The 19582-nt window shown below is 45.2% G+C and overlaps 1 protein-coding gene across 1 annotated transcript in view; it reads right to left on the bottom strand.

Annotated features, from left to right (window-relative positions):
* Positions 1-3791: 3791 nt before the first annotated feature.
* LOC121837143 (mitochondrial-processing peptidase subunit alpha-like) overlaps positions 3792-19582 on the bottom strand; it is an 81774-nt gene continuing 65983 nt past the window's right edge. Inside the window, exons 10-13 of the mRNA XM_042292646.1 lie at positions 18917-19007; positions 13255-13317; positions 12167-12311; positions 3792-4400 (exon numbers count right to left, since the gene is read on the bottom strand). Coding sequence (XP_042148580.1) covers positions 4225-4400; positions 12167-12311; positions 13255-13317; positions 18917-19007 — 475 coding nt within the window. The 3' untranslated portion in view covers positions 3792-4224. The remainder of the gene's footprint in view (positions 4401-12166; positions 12312-13254; positions 13318-18916; positions 19008-19582) is intronic.

Here is a 19582-nt window from a genome sequence, read left to right as displayed (position 1 = left end):
CCTCACGCCCCTCACCGCCTTTGCGGCCCTCACACGTACCCCTCATGACCCTCACGCAGCAACCAATTGCTGCAATTTGCCACCGTCATCATAAAATTTTATTTTTCTTGCACTATTTAGACACAATTACGAGTTATAAACGTGTTTTTATGCATTTAAACCTCGTTAAGAATGCTAATGCACCTTTCTGAAACAGTTTATTTCCAAAAAACGATCGATTTCAAACCAGAACCAAGTCTTTCGGTGTCATAATCACCGGCACGAGGTATCACGTGAAAATTTTGCGTCCCTGATTGGATGCAGCCGCTTCAAACGTATTCGAATTGCTCCGAGTTGCTTGCTTATTTTGAGCCGGTCCCGATCTCAGCAATTCGTGTCGATCTAGGGAAAGCTGGAGAACAACCCGCCATCAACACCAAAATTGCTGAGAAAGATGCTCGATCTGAAGGGGGCCTCACGCACTCACCGCCCTCATGGCCCTCATTGCCCTCACCGCCCTCACGGCCTTCACCGCCCTCACCGCCCTCACGGCCCTCACGCACTCATAGCCCTCACGCCACTCACGGCCCTCACGGCCCTCACAGCCCTCACGGCCCTCACTCACCCTCACACTCATGAATTTTCCTGGTTCAGAAACTCACTCACCCTCACCTCACCTGTGAGGATGAGGGTGAGTGAGGGCCCTCATGAGTGAGGTTTGCCGAGGTATGCCGAGTATATATCCATCGATGGGCGAGGTTTCTCGTCATTCGCCGCGGGGGCGCCTGTAGCGCCCTCCAGTGGCTAGGAGAGAAAGCGGCGCGTCGGGAGCCTAACTCGAGATCCCGATCGACCCCACGGCGACACGACCATGTGATCGTGTCTGAGGCAAGGCAGCTACGCAGCTACCTGGCGGCCAGAGATTGGCGAATGGTTTGATGGGCGCCCTCGTGAATTCATGTGTAATATAAAAAGAAAAGCCTTGGCGAGCATAAATACCGCCAGTGTCTCTCTAATGAGAACTGGATGAGTTTCGTACCGGCACGCGTTCGTGTGATCACTACTGCGTGATGCACGTTAAAAATCCCAGGTTAGCGGTTGTACCGCACCGGCTAAATTTCTCATCTACAGAGAGACCGATTACCCGTTGAGGCACATCTCCATCAAGGCTGTATAAACATAAAGAGCAAGCCAATTTTTTTCTAATGAGAACCAAAAAGCAAGTACCATATGTTTCTAAAGATAGTGTCCTTGATATTTTCTGACAGGCTTTCAGCTGCTCAAAATGCAAACCAGCACTGCTTAGCTCACAACCCACACGTGCTCAACATAGTAATTATGTGTGCGAACGACATGACGTGCGCAAGCAATGGACGTGCAGTTGCGTGGAGGAACAGGGACACAAATTTCGAGTTTATCCTATTGTGCAACTCAATATCGAAGCAGCAGACTACGATTAACGGAGTTATTGTATTCGAAGCGATAAGCAGGAGCCAGGTTAAAAGTACGCCGAGCAGATCTACCACTCGCATATGAGAGCTGCTGGCCGGCAAGGTTTCGGATCGGACCGCGTTTCAGTTCTATCAAATTACGATTTATCTTGCGGAAATGCGGTTCCAACTTCTAACATTGAAGTACTAAAAGGAATCTTTTGCTCATTTGTTTTCAACTGGCTGACATCCCGATCCCGGGCCGCAGAGCCTCAGGCAATCCTTACATAAACGGTTAAGCAAGTCGGCCGAGGTATACCTCGGCCGACTTGCTTAACCATTTATGGTTGAAGAATAACGATCTAGTCGCAGGTGGTGTAGCATTTGGAATCCGACCCCAGAGTTTTTTCGAACGCCTCCGACTCGGGATACACAGGGAGATTAAACAGAACAAAGGATTGCAATGCCGACCAAGCTAAACGCGCTCCTTGTTGCCAATCGAGTCGATAGAAACCGAAACCAAGACAAAATAAAATTTTTTCGGCGCACGCTTTGCGATTTGGAGCATAAAGGTGCGAGGTATTGGCTGTGGCGCAGTTTCCTCAACATGGCGCACGATTGCGCAGACAAATGCGTCTGGCGCAAAATGACGCAAATGGCGCAGTCGTTCCACCCCTGTGAGTATTTCTGCCCAACCCTAGTTGATGCTGCTACTTATCGATAATATCACACGCGCTCAGATCTGCTTTCGAATATTCCTCTCAAAGAAGCTTTCAAAATTTTCCTTTTACACTGAACCATCTGAGGAGCAGCGCCAACCAGCTGGTTTTTGCCGTGTCCCTCCCTTTGCATAGGAAAGATCAATCTTTACAGGCCTAAATTATTTTCCTACCCATAAAGCTCGAGTATATAAATGCACCAGCTAAAGACATCTTTGTGAAAAGTTTCACTGCACTGAATTCATTGGTTTATTAATAAAACTGTTTTTACCGCATGGATGGCACTCGAGAACACCCTGTGGTACTACAGTACCTATAAACTCACTAAAACAGGCCTTGACAGCAATGAAAATTTTGGTTTGCAGTAAAAGGAGCGTATGCAAAATGCAGATACTCCTAGACGTGGGTTATGACTGGAGTCCATTCTAACCAGTGATACTGGCAAAATGTGAATGGATATTGCTAATTTTTCTTTATCGAGCTGTACTGATCACCACTGCACCGTTTTGGTCGTGTAAGGTGCCACGTGCGACGACAGCGGTTCCCAAAATTGATGCCAGTGCTACTGAACCAAAGCTGCACAGTGCCCAAATAATGACTGCCGTCAAATAGTGGAATGATAATGGAATGATGCACTACTTACAAACTCCTTAATAGAGCCTATTATATCCAAATGTTATAGCAGAATCTGTAACAAGCGGAGTTGGAATCGGTATGTTACAAACGAATGTCTGCTGTAACCAGACCTGTTGTAACGAAGTGATACTATAATGGGCATGCATACCTACATCTAAATTGTGCGCTGCAAAGAAACATTGCGCTAAATCTCTTTTAGGGGCATGTGTCCTCTCAAGGCACTTAAGTGTTTTTTTTTGTTTTGGGGAGGAGGGGGGTTTCATTTCCGTTTCCCCTGCACCCATGTAATGGTGGTCAGGTCACCTGAAAACTGGTTTTGTTTTGTTCATAGACAAATTTCGGTGCTTGCCACTTGGATGGGACTAGGTCAGGGGCTCTCAAATGGGAATCCGTGGACCTTTTCGGGCCCCAGATGATTTTCTGCGGGACCTTGAAGGCTATCTAGGGGTAAACGAAGGCCTTCTAGGTGTTTCTGAAGGCCGTCTAGAGATCCCCAAAGCTACGAGCAATAAATCTTTTATTGATGCTGGCCGTTTCACAAAGTCAAGTAGACCAATCCATGTGTACCGAGTCAGTATGGTTAATTATTCTCAGTTTTGGAGCTTCAAAGTTGGCTTATATGTATTTAGTAGTTTTCCTAATTCACCCATTTGTCACTGTGCCAAGCCGCATTTTTTTGCCATTTTTCTACCTCACCCATTTGTCAAACACAAAGCCTGCAATCCGGTGTGAAGCGCATTTCCAGCCTCATCTGCGAAGACACCTGCGGCGGCCTCAAGGTATATCTGGAGAATGTCATTCGCGATGCTGTCACCTACACCGAGCGTGCCAAGAGGAAGGCTGTGACTGCCATGGATGTGGTGTACGTGCTCCAGGGGTTTCGGTCGTTAACAGCTGTCCGGGCATCCTTAAACATCCGTGGTTGAGAACCACTGGACTAGGTTATTGCGAAGTAAATCGGCTCGAATCCTTAATTTGTTCCAGTTCTTTTCTAACATCATCTTTCAATCAAAACAATGAACAGAGCTCAGAGAAAACCATTAAGTGACTTTATTCCATAGCTCCTCCAAAACAAAAAGAAAAAAAGACAAAAGAAATGCTGGAAAATATTTTTACATACACACTATTATTTTAAAATCTCTCGAATTACTAGCCCCTTCATTCCCCGCATCACTCCACCAACCCCATCAAGGGGGCGGGGGGGGGGGGGGGGGGGGGGGGGGGGGAGAAGGGGGGGGGAACATCTTATATCAGCACGAGTCATCACTATCAACTTTATTCTTTAATCCCGACCTTAAGGCTCGGTCGTCTGGTTCCGGTGCAATGGCTGCCAACATGGTCTCGAGACTCCACCCCTCCGTCATACGGTCGAGGTCACCGGATCACCGGAGAGGGTAGAGGACGACGCGCTCTTTGGGGTCACCGCCAGGCTTGTGCAAAAAGGGAATGGTCTGGCGTCGTCACTGCCTGAAGATGGAGAAGCGCTTGGTGGGGAGCATGCCCTCCTTACTCAGCAGCCCCGTCTCTATGTCCTCCAGGGGGGGCAGGCCGGACAGGTTGCCTAACGCTGCCACCGAGGCTCGGCCGCGGAGCATCCGCTGCACCACTCGGTGGATGTCCTCCTCCTTGATCTTGCCTGGGGAGAGGAATGCACACCTCAGCCACTGCTTCACCACTCCAAGGGGATTCAACACACCCTTAAGGGGAAACACTGGTCTTGGAGCTTTTATTCTTATTTTAAGACCAAACTCAATGAAACTGCATAAGCTTGTTCAGCTTTTTGTGCTGATTTCATATATCTGGTAATTTCCTCAGTCAGTAGAATTGTCCTGAAGATAATTAAAACTTGCCTGCCTTTGTTTGGAGGAATGATAGCGAAAAAACTGCTTAACAAAATATCATTTTTAGTACGTGGCCAGATACTACGAAGTGTAAAGGATACAATGTTGGAAACACTTTTAAGATAAACCCATTATTAGTGATTTTACAACATATTGTAGTTCAGTGCTCAATGCATTGCTAACAAGTAATAAAACAAAAGATCAAATAAAACAATTTCTAGACTTGTATTAAAAAATCTGCCCTCAACATTGTATGTTTCACACATTTAGCTACACATTTCAGGGAAGGTTATATTTCTGACTGCTGTAGATCCTGAGATATCCCTCCCGCAAATTTTCAACGAGTCCAAAAATTGTGTTATGTGAAAACAATGTTTTAGAGTCAACTTTAATGCACATTCAGCCCGCATAGACATCATAAACTGATTTATAGCTCAAATATTCATCCACGAAATTAGAAGCCTGGTAGATTCAGAAGAACAACTGCCATCATCGTTTTCAAAAGAATGCAGTTTTAGGAAGTCGTTGGCTGCAAAGACCCATGTCCCCCCTTAAGGTCACTTCACAGATGCATCTCAGCCCTGAGATAATGCTAATCCAGACTGCGTCAGTGCTACTATCAGCATGACTCAGCACCACATTACTGCTGTGTTGTGTGTGTAAGGAAGGAAAGGCAGGGTACATGCATTGGATTGGATCTGATATATTGCAAAGTCAGCAATTTGTCCACAGCGCTGAGTAATGCTGCCGTATATGTTTGAACAGGCTTTTGACCCTTTCATGCACAACGGCGATTACACATGTGAAAGTTCCTGTCTAAACGCTAAACTATGTGCTCCCTGGCAGGTGCTGTGATTGCAGAATGTCTAGCAAATTATTCTTTTGAAATTCTCTGACTTTTCCAGGTTTCTCCTGACAATCTCAGGTCAAATTCCCTCACCACTGTAGAGGTGGTTAAGTATATAAGACCATTACAACACAAGCCATTGAGCATTGAGCACTGTGAGGATCATTTTGCACAAGTTTAATCTAACTTGCATATTCCAAAATATTTGGGTTCGTCCACCACGGAGAAACGAACCCTTTCTTACCGCCGACATCGTCAGCAAAGAGGCCACTTCCGGAAACACGATGAAAACACGACGTTCAACCATACATGTCGATAACCGAATGGCAGCATGGCCGCGTGGCCGCCAGATGCACACTTTTGGCTTAAGGTTTGGATTAAATCATGGTCTGCGACTTTCCCGTTTGTTACTAATCTAGTAGCTCTAACTGAATCTAGCCTAGTGTCGCGCCCTCAATCCAATTCAATCCAATCCAAGGCTTCGACTGGATTTTATCGGCTCTTCCCTTTGCATCGGGTACCATGCTCTACATCGGGTGAGCAGTACCCGCGCACCACTCTAAGCAGAATTTATTGCCTATTTTTCTGCCCCCAAGTCGTCGAGCCTTTGCTCAGGGCACTTGATGGCGTCTCCGGCTCATTTTCCCTGACAGGGGTCACTTTTTGACAATATCCCTGGCAATTCCCTGATTTTTCCCGGTAATTAAAATTTCTCTGACAATTCCCGGTTTTCCCGGTCGCTAGACACCCTGGATTGTAATGTGTTCGGAGAAATAAGGATGCTGTATTTGCACCCAGTTCACCTTGCTGGGGCTATTTATAGTCTTAAAATAAACTCTGTGCGCACCGGATAAATGAGAGGGTCGGTTTGAGTGTCAGCTGCTCTTGAAGTGGTGGGCAGTGGGCTGGTGGCAATCAGAGCACGGGCTCATTGTTCAAAAGAGAGGCTCTATAGAGTGTCTCTGGTTCAACGCAGGAAATGGCCTTGTGCCAAAATTAAACCGAATGAAAAAAAGGCGAAAACTTTTAGCCCTCAATATTTTCATTGGATGCTTCTCAAGCTGGACAGCTTGCAAGCGCTGTACATGCTCCTGTTGTATAATAAAAACAGAAGACAAATGTGCCTTGCCATATTCTCTGCACTGTCCCTTTTTAAAAGAACAGACAGCTAAAGCATATCGTTACAGGGTAAAACAAACTCTCTGCTACTTTCTTGGGTTTCCAAAATGAAATAAATATTTACCCGGATTCTAAAATGTTTGGCAAGGTCGGGCCGTCGGGTCCTGACGTTTTTAACCAGGCCCGACCTGAGCCCGACGCAGTTTTGGGATAAATCGGCCCGAACCCAGCCCGACCGGTGCTCTCGTATACTATTCACTCGAGCCCGACCCGACTGTCGGGAAGGGCTTTTAGGCTAGCCCGAGCCCACGCAGATCCCTAGGCCCCACCACAATCAAACGAAGCTCATGGACTACAGTAGATATGGGCATGCGTCAACGGTCGACTTGAAATTGGGTAATGTCTGATACGTCGGAGAATACGGCAGGACCTCATCAACACAATTGTCCCGAAAACCGAAAAAAAAAAAAAGCATCGTACGGAAATCGTATTAGTACCCAAAACGGGCTCCAAAAGGTAATAAAATATGTGTTCATATTTGGTAAGAAACTCGCGAGGACCCCGGAAACAGTGGAATACTGGCAGTCTGGCACTGCCTTTGGGATCAGCTCACTCTTTCTAATTATTCAAAAGCTAACTAAAGTTGTTTTTTTTTTTTGTTTTTTTTTTGCGTTAGTTTTTAAAATTAGGCGTCAAATTACAGATTGCGGCGGCTGGCTGCGGTAGTCGCAACCCACCGTGGCGTGACCACCACGACCGCGCGACGGGTCATTCGTGGATTATTGGAATGTGATTTCCACTACAAGCTCTATCACGTTTGAATAAGTTTCACTTGACGAGAGACTCTAGTGGGATTCCAACGTTTCAGGCCCTACTCTAAACATTTCATGCAGCTTGCAAAAGCTATCGGGAATGCGAGTGGAATATAGAGGCATCACGAAACAAAATCTGTGGTATTCTGAGGATCCGAAGCAGTTATTTGCAACAGCATTGATTTTCTTATTTTTTTCATTTTGCTATTCTTTTAAAACCTTTGGCCCTCCGTGTTCAACCCAAGTAAGCCCGACTTCAACGGATTGTTTGTCGGCAAGAGATACTCCTTTCCTCGTTTGCTTTGAAAAGGAGCAGGATCGTGCGGGTGGGAGCATAACGCAAAGTTAAGGATGAAAAGGAATGCAAGCCCCATAAACCTGCTTCCCGCAAGGACTAGCACGCATAACCAAACACCGACTCGTGCCTCGCGCTTTGTAGATGTAAGGCAGTGGTTCCCAAATAAAGGTCCGCGGACCCTTTGGGGTCCGCGAAGCCCTGCCAGAGCAGTCGATCCCGGCAATAAAAGTTGTCTTTTTTTCAGATCGAGAAAGAATTTTTCCATTTCCGGGCGAGTTTTTTCGTGTGTATGTCAATAAGAGAACTTTACTTCACATTAGCCTTTAGTTAAATCCATTTATTATACTCTTAATATATTTAACCTATACCTTCCCTCTCCCCTCACCATGAACAGGGTCCTCCATCATCTCTACCGATCCACAAGGGGTCTGCGAAACGTTGATGGTTGAGAACCACTGATGTAAGGCATTAAATCCGAGAGCTAGAGTATGTAAACTACAACGCTTTGAACCCACTTTAGATGTTTCTAAAAAATCGGTTTCTCAACGTACTGCGCCACAATTTACCACAGAGCTGCAGCTAGGGGGGGAAGGGGAGATTGCGGTCAAAATGTTGACAAATAAAATTACCACATTACAAAAAAAAAAAAAAAGGAAAAACCTGTTTTGGGCACTCTGTGGTGGCATTCGCTGACAATGTCACGACAGTGCTCGCCAAGTCATGTGTGCCGCCGACAGCTGTTGAAAGTGTCAAGGGCGTGCCAACGCCGAGTCTAGCGAACGATTTTCAGAAACTTTTCACTATGCCAGTGCGTGTCTCTCTGATGCAGAATTCTGAAAAGGCTATACAGTAGACTCCCGTTAAGGCGAACTCGTTTAAGCGGAATTCTCGGATATGCCGAACAAAGTAAGAACATTTGGTTGGTTTCCCATAGACGCAATGCAAAAACAAATCGTCTACCACGAACCGCTTTGCGCACGCATTTTGGTTAACTCGAACTTCCATAGGACCCCTTCACGATGGCACTGCACCGACGGCGATGGCGACGCCGCGCATTGCGCCGGCTAAGGTGCATGTCAGATGTACCGTAAAAACCCGCAGATAATACAAGGTTTTTTTTTCTACAAATTTTAAGCTTCGATGAGGCGCAATCTAACGCTGTTTGACATAGTTTCGGTTTCGAAGCAATATGGCGCTCAAAACAGCTATCATCATCATTAAAATCGCAACGTCCGAGGTGCCACCATTCGTATACAGTCAGGCTCGGCAATGGCGTCGGTGCGAAAACAATCATAGGTCGCCTACAAAAGAAAAGTTATTTTGGTTGCGGAAGACATTGGTAACAATGCTGCCGGACGACAATTTGCCGTAAATGAGGGCAGCATCCGCAGATGGAGACGACAAGAGCAAGCTCTGTTTGCAGGCCACGGAACGAGAAGAAGTTTTAGAGGCCCAAAGAATGACGTGTTCTCCGACGTTGAGGCAAGTCTCCGCGACCTTGTAAAAGTGCAACATGAACGGAACCTCGCCGAAACTTTGCAAAAAAGCAGCATGAACGGCACCTCGCCGTAAACATCGAGCTGCTGCATGAGAACTTTGGCGAGCCGACATTGGCTTACTCGCCTTATGCGTCGCGCTGGGTTTTCACTGCGCCGGCGCACGCACGTCACTCGCTCTTTCAAGAAGTGTGGGATTTCAAATGCGCTTGACGGCACTGAAGACGACTGCCTTTGGGAGGAGGCGTCGGACAAGGAGTCTGATGGACGTGATGACAGTGATTAAGGTTCAATTATGACATGTGGCCCATGTTTTCTCAGGAACATGGGTCACATGTCGTCTTTCATCGCTAGACACCGATTTGCACAGGAGGAGGCAATCAAAAATCAAAGGGATCGATTCCCCCACCAGTGGTGTGTGAAACATTATTATTTTTTTTCTTTTTTTGGCATGGTAAGCCAAATAAATGTCCCTTTTTAAGTATCTCTTCATTGTAGGCCTTTTCATTCTGTGTTTATTGGTCAACAGCAATTTAGACATGCCCAGCATGATAATTAGGGCACTTCTGTTAAGGCAAACATCTGATAAGTCGAACAAATTTTCAGGGTTTGTGCGTGTTCGCCTTAAAGGGAGTCTAGTGTAATTCATTCACTTTTACAAAAATAAATTGTATAAGAAATCGGAATGCTAAATCCTTCCATTTTGGTACAGCAATAATCGGTTTAGGTGCCACGTAGTGTGTGTCTTACGTTGGGCCATCTTTTGGCAGCACATACAACTACCATATTTATTCCAATGTAAGTCAACATTATTTTTTTTTTCTCTTCGGAAATTTTTACCGCACTCGGGGGGCATAGCAGAAGTGAAAAGGCGATGGAAATCAAAAATGTCGATTTCCATTGCCTTTTGGAAATTGACTGGACTCATCCTCGCTGCTCAGCTACTTCCGTTTGCAATCCACCTGGCGACTTCGCAGATATGCAGCCGCACAACTCCGCTTGTCTGGTAGTTCCTTTTTCTTGGACATGAGCTCCTCAGCCGGCTCACAAGCTAAGCGTTGCAGGAAGCAGAAGTACCAACACACAAGCACCAGACCAGTCTGGAGCAGAAACTAAAAAATGCGCCTGCAGAAAAATGATTGCTGGACCCCATACAGTCAAGCCCGGTTATATCATACCCCAGTATTTCGAATTATTGTTTACATCGAACAGTCCAAACATCCCCTTGAAAATCACATGTAATAGTATAGGAGCGTTGTTTTTCTGTGTAGAACTCCCATGGGGAGGATACTGGATATATCGAACTAAGCACGCACGGCCGCCCCTCCCTTCTCCCCAGGTCGGAGTGCACTGGCCTCGAGCACATAGCTCGGGTTGCAAGGCTGGCAGACCGTTAAGCCTGCATAAGCGCACGGGGATACACAGCAAAAAAGCAATTGTAAAAAAAAAAAAAAAAAAGTATTAATAAAGAGAAAAGAATGTAGAGGCTGGTAAAAGCAAGGGGACAGGCATGGGCTGCGCAGGGATGGCAGGGAGTGCCCTCTGTTGGGGTTGGAACGGTAGCATGCACTTTTTCTCCGAACGCTGCTGTGGCTGTGTTAGCTCCAAAATAAAATAAGCAAAAAAAACGTCTTCCTCAAGTAGAGTGTGTCCACAACAACTGTTGAGCAATCGCACCTTGAACCACTTATCTTTGCTTCTCTTTGTTTACCTTTTTCTTTCGCCGTTTTTGCTTTGCCCAGTTTTTTCTTTTTTTGATGCCTGAATTTAATGGTTTCTTTTTTTGTTGCTTGCTTAAAAAAACTTCATTCTATGGGTCTATAGTTCTTTTTGTTTTAATAAGGCTCGTTTTTTTTTTTTTTTTTCATTTTTTTAAAAAAATTATTTTCGTGTGTTGTTGCCGGCGCTGTGTTGAGGTCGTGGCCAGGTGTAGATAAACGCAAACACCGTGGTGTAAATGCGGCGGTGTTTGTGATCTACAAGTGTTTGTGATCTTCACCAACTAAGCTCTACTGTTAGAGAGAGGCTCTATTTGGTAAGGTCCCGTTTGTTGCGGTCTTCGGTATTAGAAGAGACGCGCGGAAATTTGAACTAGAGCTTAAGTTAACATATTTTTGTATATCAAATTATTGATATATCGAACTAGTTTACGATCCCCTTTGAATTCGATATATCCGGGTTTGACTGTACACGATCACTAATCCTTGTACTGGTCCCTCCGCATAAACAAACACCTTGTATTGCACGATTGCGTGAACACAGTCGGTGGTCTTGGCTTGGCTTGTGTTAACTTCACTTGGCCCGGCTTGACTTGGCTTCAATTGCCCAGTGCCCGTTTTCCCGCGTGGTGCGCTGCATTTCTGCTGCGTGCTTGTGGTTTTCGGGGTGCATTGTACAAACACAAAAACGAATGCTTTTTATGTTTTCTATTCCCCCCTTCACATGGCCCAATAGCTAATAAATTCCCTCCCACACCCCCACTTCTTTTCCCACCCGACCTCCTGCATTGAGCCGGAGTCATGGCGTTCTGCGCGCCTTGTGGCTGAACTTGATTCCGAATGTAACGCGAGGTGAGTTTTGGAGCATGTAATTTCGAACAAAAACTCACATTATATTCGCGCAAATACAATACATTCGTGGTCGACTCATATTCGAGAAAATACGGTAGGTGAGCACGGTCACGAAAGCGTCTGCGAATGCTGCAGCAGACAGCCTGAAATAAGTTATTTTTCTTTTTTGAAGAAGTTCCTTGGGTGAGGTTCATCCGCCAACATTTTCACTACAAGCCTCCACCACAAAGTCGCACCTCCGTAGTAAATCGCAGCGCGAAAACTTTAAGAAAACAATTTTTGCGAACCGTCCGAAGTGGATTTGAAGCGTCAGAGTACATGTTGTAGTTAGCCCAAGGGTAAAAATCGTTTCAGGGTCCCTTCCATAGAACATACAACAACCCCAGAGGGTTACCGATGGAAACGAAACGAAGGCTCACCAATCTCCGAGATGTAGTAGCTGGCGTCCTTGCGGTGCCCGCTGGCCAGGACCTGACGCCCAATGTCCTCGAACATGACCGGCCTTGCCTCCAGGTTCATGAGCAGCATCGACTGCAGCTGGGTCTTGGCACGCTCCAGCTCCATCTGGGGACCACGACACAGACTATAAAGCTCTGTCAGACAAGGTCGGCTCCAGTGTCAGCACAAGCTGAGGCCAGCGAGCGGACAACACCGATTCCACGTGCTGCGCAATGTTGGTGGGGGCAGTCGCCGCCGGTTTTGATAGAATAGACCAACAAAACGAACGGCTTATTGAAAGAGCTCGCGAGAGAGCAAACTCGTCCAGTCGGATTCCCGGACATCGGATTTAAAACGCAGAGTTAAAGTTGAGCACTTAAAAAACTCGCATACCATGTTAGTACCATGATTACCGTCTCAATTCTCCTAATTTTCTAGGCCCACCTTGGCCATTCGATCAAAACTACCCAATTGAACTAGAAAAAAATAAAAGGTCTTAGGCTATCAATATATATTTATGGCTTTGTTGGCTGGAATAAATCTCCAAAAATCCTGTTTGCAGTTTCCGGTAGCGATTATCGAATTGTTATCACTAACGAAGACCCCGAAAAGGCAGAAGTTACCACCTTTAGTTAAAAATGGGCTGGGTGCTGGCATAATGGCCTATGGAGAAGACTGAATTTGGTGATAGTGAAAACAACTGAGCTAAAGGTGTGGCTTGTACATAGCTGCGACAATTCCATGCATATGTAGGCTAAAATTATCAGACTTAAAAAAATTCTAATACTTGTAAGGACAGAAGCACTCTGCAAGTCTAATCATACACCAAACACTAGAAGTTTGGATTTGCACTTTTGACTACTCGCACATCTCCACTCAGTGATATAACCATTAGCACCAAGTTGCTTTCCTGGCCTCCAGGACACATGCAGCAAAGAAAGCACGTAGTTGTGCAACATTCTTTCTTGGAGAGCTTGAGTCTGAGAGTGCTAGTGATTTCAGGTTTTGTCTCTTGGCAGACATCCCGATGCAATAATTGTCGTCAAGAATAGGAAGTCGAGGCACTTACTTCAGCAACTCTTCCTGCCATGATGGCGAATTCTCTCACAATGACGTTCACCACCTCACGCAGCTAAATGGGAGAAATAAAAAATGTATGCAAAAATGAGAAGGCCTTGACAATTGAAATCCTGCGGGTGCATTGCAACTGGCCATTGAATGATTTCAGTAGATTCAGGAACGGCCTCACACATGATAACTCAACTAACTTGCCAAATGTTGTTTAAACGTTAAATACAGGTTAACCCACACAAGGTCACATCAAAGCTAGGCAAAATATAACAATGTGACCACGCATAATAGACCAGTAATCCTCACTTTACATAGCAAATGTCACCGTCCTTCTGACTTACGTCAATCAACGGGCAGACAAGTAAATAAACAAACAGAATAGTGGAAAACAAAACAGACTGAATTGCCTTTCAAATCAAGGAATCTGTACTATTTTTGCAGTGTACAATACTGCACAAAGTCTTACAGAAAATTTGCAAGTCTCCTTTAACTCTATTTTCAAACGATTAGACACAATCTTGCATTAGAAAATACAGTCGAACCTCGATATAACGAACCTCAAGGTAACAAAATCCTCGGTTTAAAGAAGTACTCACTTTTTAAAACTTCCTCTTCATAGAACCCCATGTACTTTTAATCTGAATATAACAAAGACTGTTTTGCTGCTATTTCAATATAACGAAGCGCCATTGCCATAGAAGGCAACAAATAAATAGCCTCTAAAAGACTTCTTCAAAATAAAAATTCCAGATTAAAATAACAAAATTCTACACAAACGCAAGTGCTGGAGAGAAGTTACTTCACGGGGAAAGGGCGTCCCAACATATCCCGCTGGGAGGACAGAAAATTCCGAGCAAAAAGTTACCACGGCATAACAGCAGCACCACTGACATTCGCTGATCATTAGCGCGGCACCGACAGCATCGGCGATGCTACGTCAGCCGATGCGCCCGAAGCTGCCGCTTGGGTTGAAAAGGAACTGCCAGGAACCATGATGCGGTACAAACCAGCTGACATTCACAATGTAGATGAGACTGTTTTTTTTTTTGTTTTTTATCAGATGCTCCCAAATAGGACACTGGCCCTAAAAGTAGGTCAATGCCACAGAGGAAAACTGAGCAAGGTGTGAGTCACGATTCCTCTCTGTGCGAACATGGATGCGAGTGACAAGTGGATGCTGTTCACATTTGGAAAAAGCAAGAAGCCGCAATGCCTCAAAGGTGCTCGGGACCTTGAAATCGAATGCACGTACAACAAAAAGGTGTGGATGACCCACGATATCTTCCGCGGATGGCTCGACGACTTCGACAAGGTGATGAAGAATGACGGCCGCAGAGGGTGTCTACTGCTGGACAACTGTTCCGCGCACCACATACCAGATCTCGAGCTAACAAACGTGGGGCTGCAATTCTTCCCAGCCAACTGTATGTCCTCAATTCAGCCGCTCGACCAGGGTGTCATCAACAGTGTGAACTGCGTGTACCGTCAACGGCCGATCAATAAGCTTCCGCTTAACCTTCGCTCATACGTTCAACGAACGTGTGCATCTTTCAAGCACCGGAGATGCTCTCCGCATCTTGGAAAGTCGGAATGAACAAAACCACCCAGAACTGTTTCTGGAATGCTGGGTCTGAAATGGAGCACCTGCAGCAACAACAGCCAGCACTCTCGGGGAAGCAGGCGGAAGTGCTTCCACAGTTTCATCCATTCCGAGTGAAGATGAGACGGACCAAGATGCTCTTCTGGGAGCGTGGCAGTCCCTTTGTAGCAACAGCGTTGTCCCCGACGATGTGGAGGACTACCACTGTGGGCACTTGTGCGTCGTCATGACAAAAGTGGTTACAGACGCTTCCATTGAGCAGGATCTGGTCGGGAACTCGACGGAGGATGACAATGATTCTGAGGCTGATGCTGAAGAAATTTCCGAGATCCCGAGCACTTGCAAAGTGCTCGACGCAACTGACGAACTATGGCGGTACGTAGGATCGCACGGGCAGCAAAATGCTGTGCAAGCGCTCTGGGCGCTCCAACGTCGTAAAAGACGCGCTGTACTGATGCCGCGGTTGCGGAGCCATCGTTGGTGTACACTGGGTAAGTTGAGAGTTGAGATAGCCGAGAAGCGCAACTGCCGCACTACACAACGAGCGTGCGTGCGACTGATCGCAACGACAATATGACAAGGAAAACGTGCCTCAACCGTGCTTTCCTTTATCTCGGCGCCTAGGTACAAATCCCTACGTTCCCCCCGCGGAGTTCTCGACTCAGTTTCTCGGGCAATGATGAACACTTTTTTTTTATCAGTATAATATTTCTATGCTCTTCAAACATATCAATAAATGTTAAAATTAGTTTCTACTCCTGAAATAAAGTCACCCAGGCATTAGCTAACAATACCAAACTGACCCTTCACGCAAGGAAAGGTCCCTAGGTCCTTAGATCTCTACAACCTGTCATTCGGCTCAAGAATGAGTGCGGACTCACATGTACGTAGGTCAACTTCGCTATGAGTCGACCCCTCTAATTTGAGACACCAATTTTTTTTAAAAAAAAAAAAGGTAGACTTATACAAGCTTGTTGAGCTGACCCAGATGCTCCCTCCACGTCAGCTGCCATTCCTAGCACGCCGGTACAAAGCGGTGAAGTTCGGAGTGTTCTGGGCTGGGCAGTGTGTGATTACAAACTCTCAACTCCACGTGGAATGAAACTGGCAAAATCAGGGGAACGGAGCGCAATAGAAGCACTCGTGTGCGTCCCATAAAGGAATGAAAGGAAGAATGGGCGATTGTGAAAGCTCGAATCAAGACTATTCTGGTAAGAGGCACCACACACAAAGGCAAAGAGACGGGGGTAACGGAGTAAAAGGAAGAGGGTGGCCATTGTTGCACACTGCATTGCTTTGGCTGTCGCACAGTAGTTTTTGAACGGAAAAAAACGGGCAGCAAATTGCAACAAATGTGAAATTGATATGCATATCCCTACGGGAGCTCAATGGGAACAGAATTTGTAAGTGTATAAAATTAGAACACATCCATGAGTTTCTACCGTATTTGGCCATGTCGGCTGAAATTCGAAACTCTAGTCAGCGAGGTAAACTAATGATGGTGGATCTATAATTTTTCGAGAAGACAGTGCAAAAGGCTAAATATGGGTTAGTAAATTTTTTTTTTTTTTTTTCAATTTTTTGTATGATTAATAACTAAAAGACATGCTTCTGCTGCACAGGTGCAGGGATGGGCAGTATTTCAAATACAAGTATTTGAAATACGTATTTCAAATACTTTGTGTATTTTGCATTTGTATTTAATTACAAATTGGGTAATGTATTTGATGTGTGTATTTAAATACTAAAACGTGGGTATTTCAAATACAATTATAATTAAATACAATTTTGTGGACGAAAATACATCCCTCAAATTTATTGTCACTGTCCAGAGCAGTAAGAAAACTACGCTCTGCACCGAATGCAGTGTCTCTCAATCAAGCACAAGTGTTTAGTGACTTTGTGATTACGGTGCTATAGTCAGTTACAGGTTAAGAAGGTAGCGGCAAATGCTCCTCAAAGGGAATCGGATATCCCTCCGCCACCTCCGCATCCAATAGCGTCCCACCGTTTCCGTGACGTCGCGGCCAACGCGCGAGGAGGGTCTTGCCTTTCTGTACATATTTGCTTTATTTTTCGACTTTGACTTAGCATTGTGGAAGCCACGAGAGGGAGATTAGAGTTCTCCCCCACCGACGGAAACAAATACGACTTTCGGGGATTAGCTTCCCCCCCGATGGATACAAAGGCTGCTTTCAGGGGCTCGGTTCCCTCCCCGATGAATACAAAGGTCGCTTTCTTAAAAAGTGGGATCGGAGACAAGTGAGAATCCATTGAAGCGGAACAAGGAGCGTTTCCAGTGAACTCTTCTTTCGACTGCGGAGAGATTTGAAACGGGCGCATCACACTTGTGGGAGGAGCTTCTCCTACCTTCTTGACTTGTAACCGACTATAGTCCAGGGCAAGAATAGTGACGAAATCAACGTTCACGGGCAGACTGGGTAAATAAGTGCCTGTGACAACTTGTGATGCTTTCCAGCCTGATTTCCATCCACACTTTTGCCTGGAACATTCTAAATGCGCGGGTCGTCCAGATTTTCGTAACTGATGTGATTTGCAACAATAAAAATTATCTAGCTAGTGCTGCACGTCTTGGTTATTTGTTGGTCTATACCAAAATGTAATCGACAAAAAAAGCTGCTTGAAGCTCTTTACTTTTTTCACCTATTACGTCCAAGCTGATTACATTTTTTTGTGATTATATTTTTATTACGTTACTAGAGCCTCGCACACTTACTCCCGAGTGTGCGATGCAAAATTAAAATGACATACCCAGAAACCCGTTGCAGGTGCCCTGAAGTCGCTGACGCAAATTTTGAGGAATGTATTTGGAAAAGTATTTAAAGGAGACCAGATACATTTGGTTGTATTTGTATCTTGTATTTAAATGCTTTTTTTTAAATGTAATTAGATTTGTAATCAAATACATTTCTGACAAAGTATTTTGTATTTGTATTTCGATACATATTTGCATGTATTTTGCCCATCCCTGCACAGGTGTTTGCTTTCCCTACTGAATGCACTAGAGTTTTATTGCCCTTCGCGAGAATATTTGACAAGCAAAGATATTTGTACTATAAACCATAAATTACCAGGCGTGCACCCGCTTAAAATTTGGAGACAATCGCGAAAAAAAGGGGAATGGGCGCTTGTCTGGGCATCAATTTTACATTAAAATGTATCGTACCGAAGAATACCGCACATAGAGGAAAACCAACCAAATTTCACAAATCGGTATGCTATATCCAAATGTCTTTTGTAACCAGGTCTGTTGTGATGAGCTTAGACTGTATATCTTTGACGGGAATCACATCAATTGTGCAATCTGTGGTATTGGTACTCGTAAGAAGCACGTTTGCGGTGGGTTCCAGTGCATCTTTCACACCGTGAAACGTAAATCTGCTGCATTTGCAAGCAGCAGTATTGGCTCCCACGACACGAAAGTTCGTGGCAAGGTCCCGCATGTTTATTCTGCCACAGAACTCGACTTCACCACATGTGCAATCTGTGAAACTGTAGTGAGTTGCCACTGTTACGATGTGATGTTATCGCTTATCGCTGTCGCAGCAGAACTGCTGAGTCAGGGGGGCGTACCTCTGGTGCTTGCTGCCGATATAAGCGGCATCGCCGGCAAGCTTTGCGCTCTTTTGGTTCCGGCTGCCGAACAATAAACGCTGCCAAATAAACGTCGGTCTCCGGATTCGTCGATTCTCCCGGAGAAACGTAACACCACATGCTGAACGCACCGTGAAAAGCCGATTTTCCGTGTCTGCGATCTGTGGTACCAGTTCCCGTGTCACGTGGCCCATTTTTGACAAAACATTGAGGCCGCATCCACAAGAATGGCCACCCTATATTTTCTCCCCATTTCTCTCGTCACCATGAATGGGCATTTAATCGGAATTTTAAGGTAAGTCCAATACTCCCCTAATGATCATCCAGTCACCCAAACATTTCAGTAGCATAAACTTAAACACAAAGTCGAGCAAAGTCAATCGGAATTCCCAGAAGTTCCAACTCCCAAACATAAAAAAATGTGCAAATAAAAGTACAGTCTCACCTGCGATGGGTCGGCACTGGCATGGATGCAGAAGATGCCTGAATCTCCGTAAGCATGGTTGTATGCTGTGGCATTGTACATCCAGTGATACCTTGAATGGAAGGCGGGACATCCATATAGATGTGTTGCAAACACCCATCAACCAGTCAATCAATCAACTAGGTGGAAATGTAGCATCAATCGTGTTTTAGGATAACATGCCATTCTCCAGATAACCCCATGGGCTCCGAGCCAAAAGTATGTTTCGAAGCAATTAATTATTTAGCTTTCCAAATTTGCTACCACCATGTCTGCGCTCGTCGGCCAAGCAATCACTCGGCAAGGCACCTACCCTAAAAGACAGAGCATCCACACATTCAACAATAACTGCCCACCCCTCGATTTTGCAACATTTGAGAAAATACACGAAGGACATATTTTTATATATTGTTGACGTTATTGTTGACGATATTGTTGCCCATCGCCCCGTTTTGGAGATATGAGGGCTTGAAACGTGCACAGTTCTCGCATTTATGAGGTCCTTTTTTTGCTACCTGCACCGATATACTTGATCATTAAGGATATATGTCATTTGTTTTTAGATAAAAAAACTTTGAAATCACATACATAAAGAACCGAAGATGCCGAAGCTTTGGATTTTAGAAAAAAAAAAGTTTTTTCTTTTCA

This window comes from Ixodes scapularis, unplaced genomic scaffold, assembly GCF_016920785.2.
Source record: "Ixodes scapularis isolate PalLabHiFi unplaced genomic scaffold, ASM1692078v2 PGA_scaffold3__209_contigs__length_174095766, whole genome shotgun sequence".
Lineage (NCBI taxonomy): Eukaryota > Metazoa > Arthropoda > Arachnida > Ixodida > Ixodidae > Ixodes > Ixodes scapularis.
Note: the sequence above shows the minus strand (reverse complement) of the source record. Positions and strands in the feature narration are given on the sequence as shown.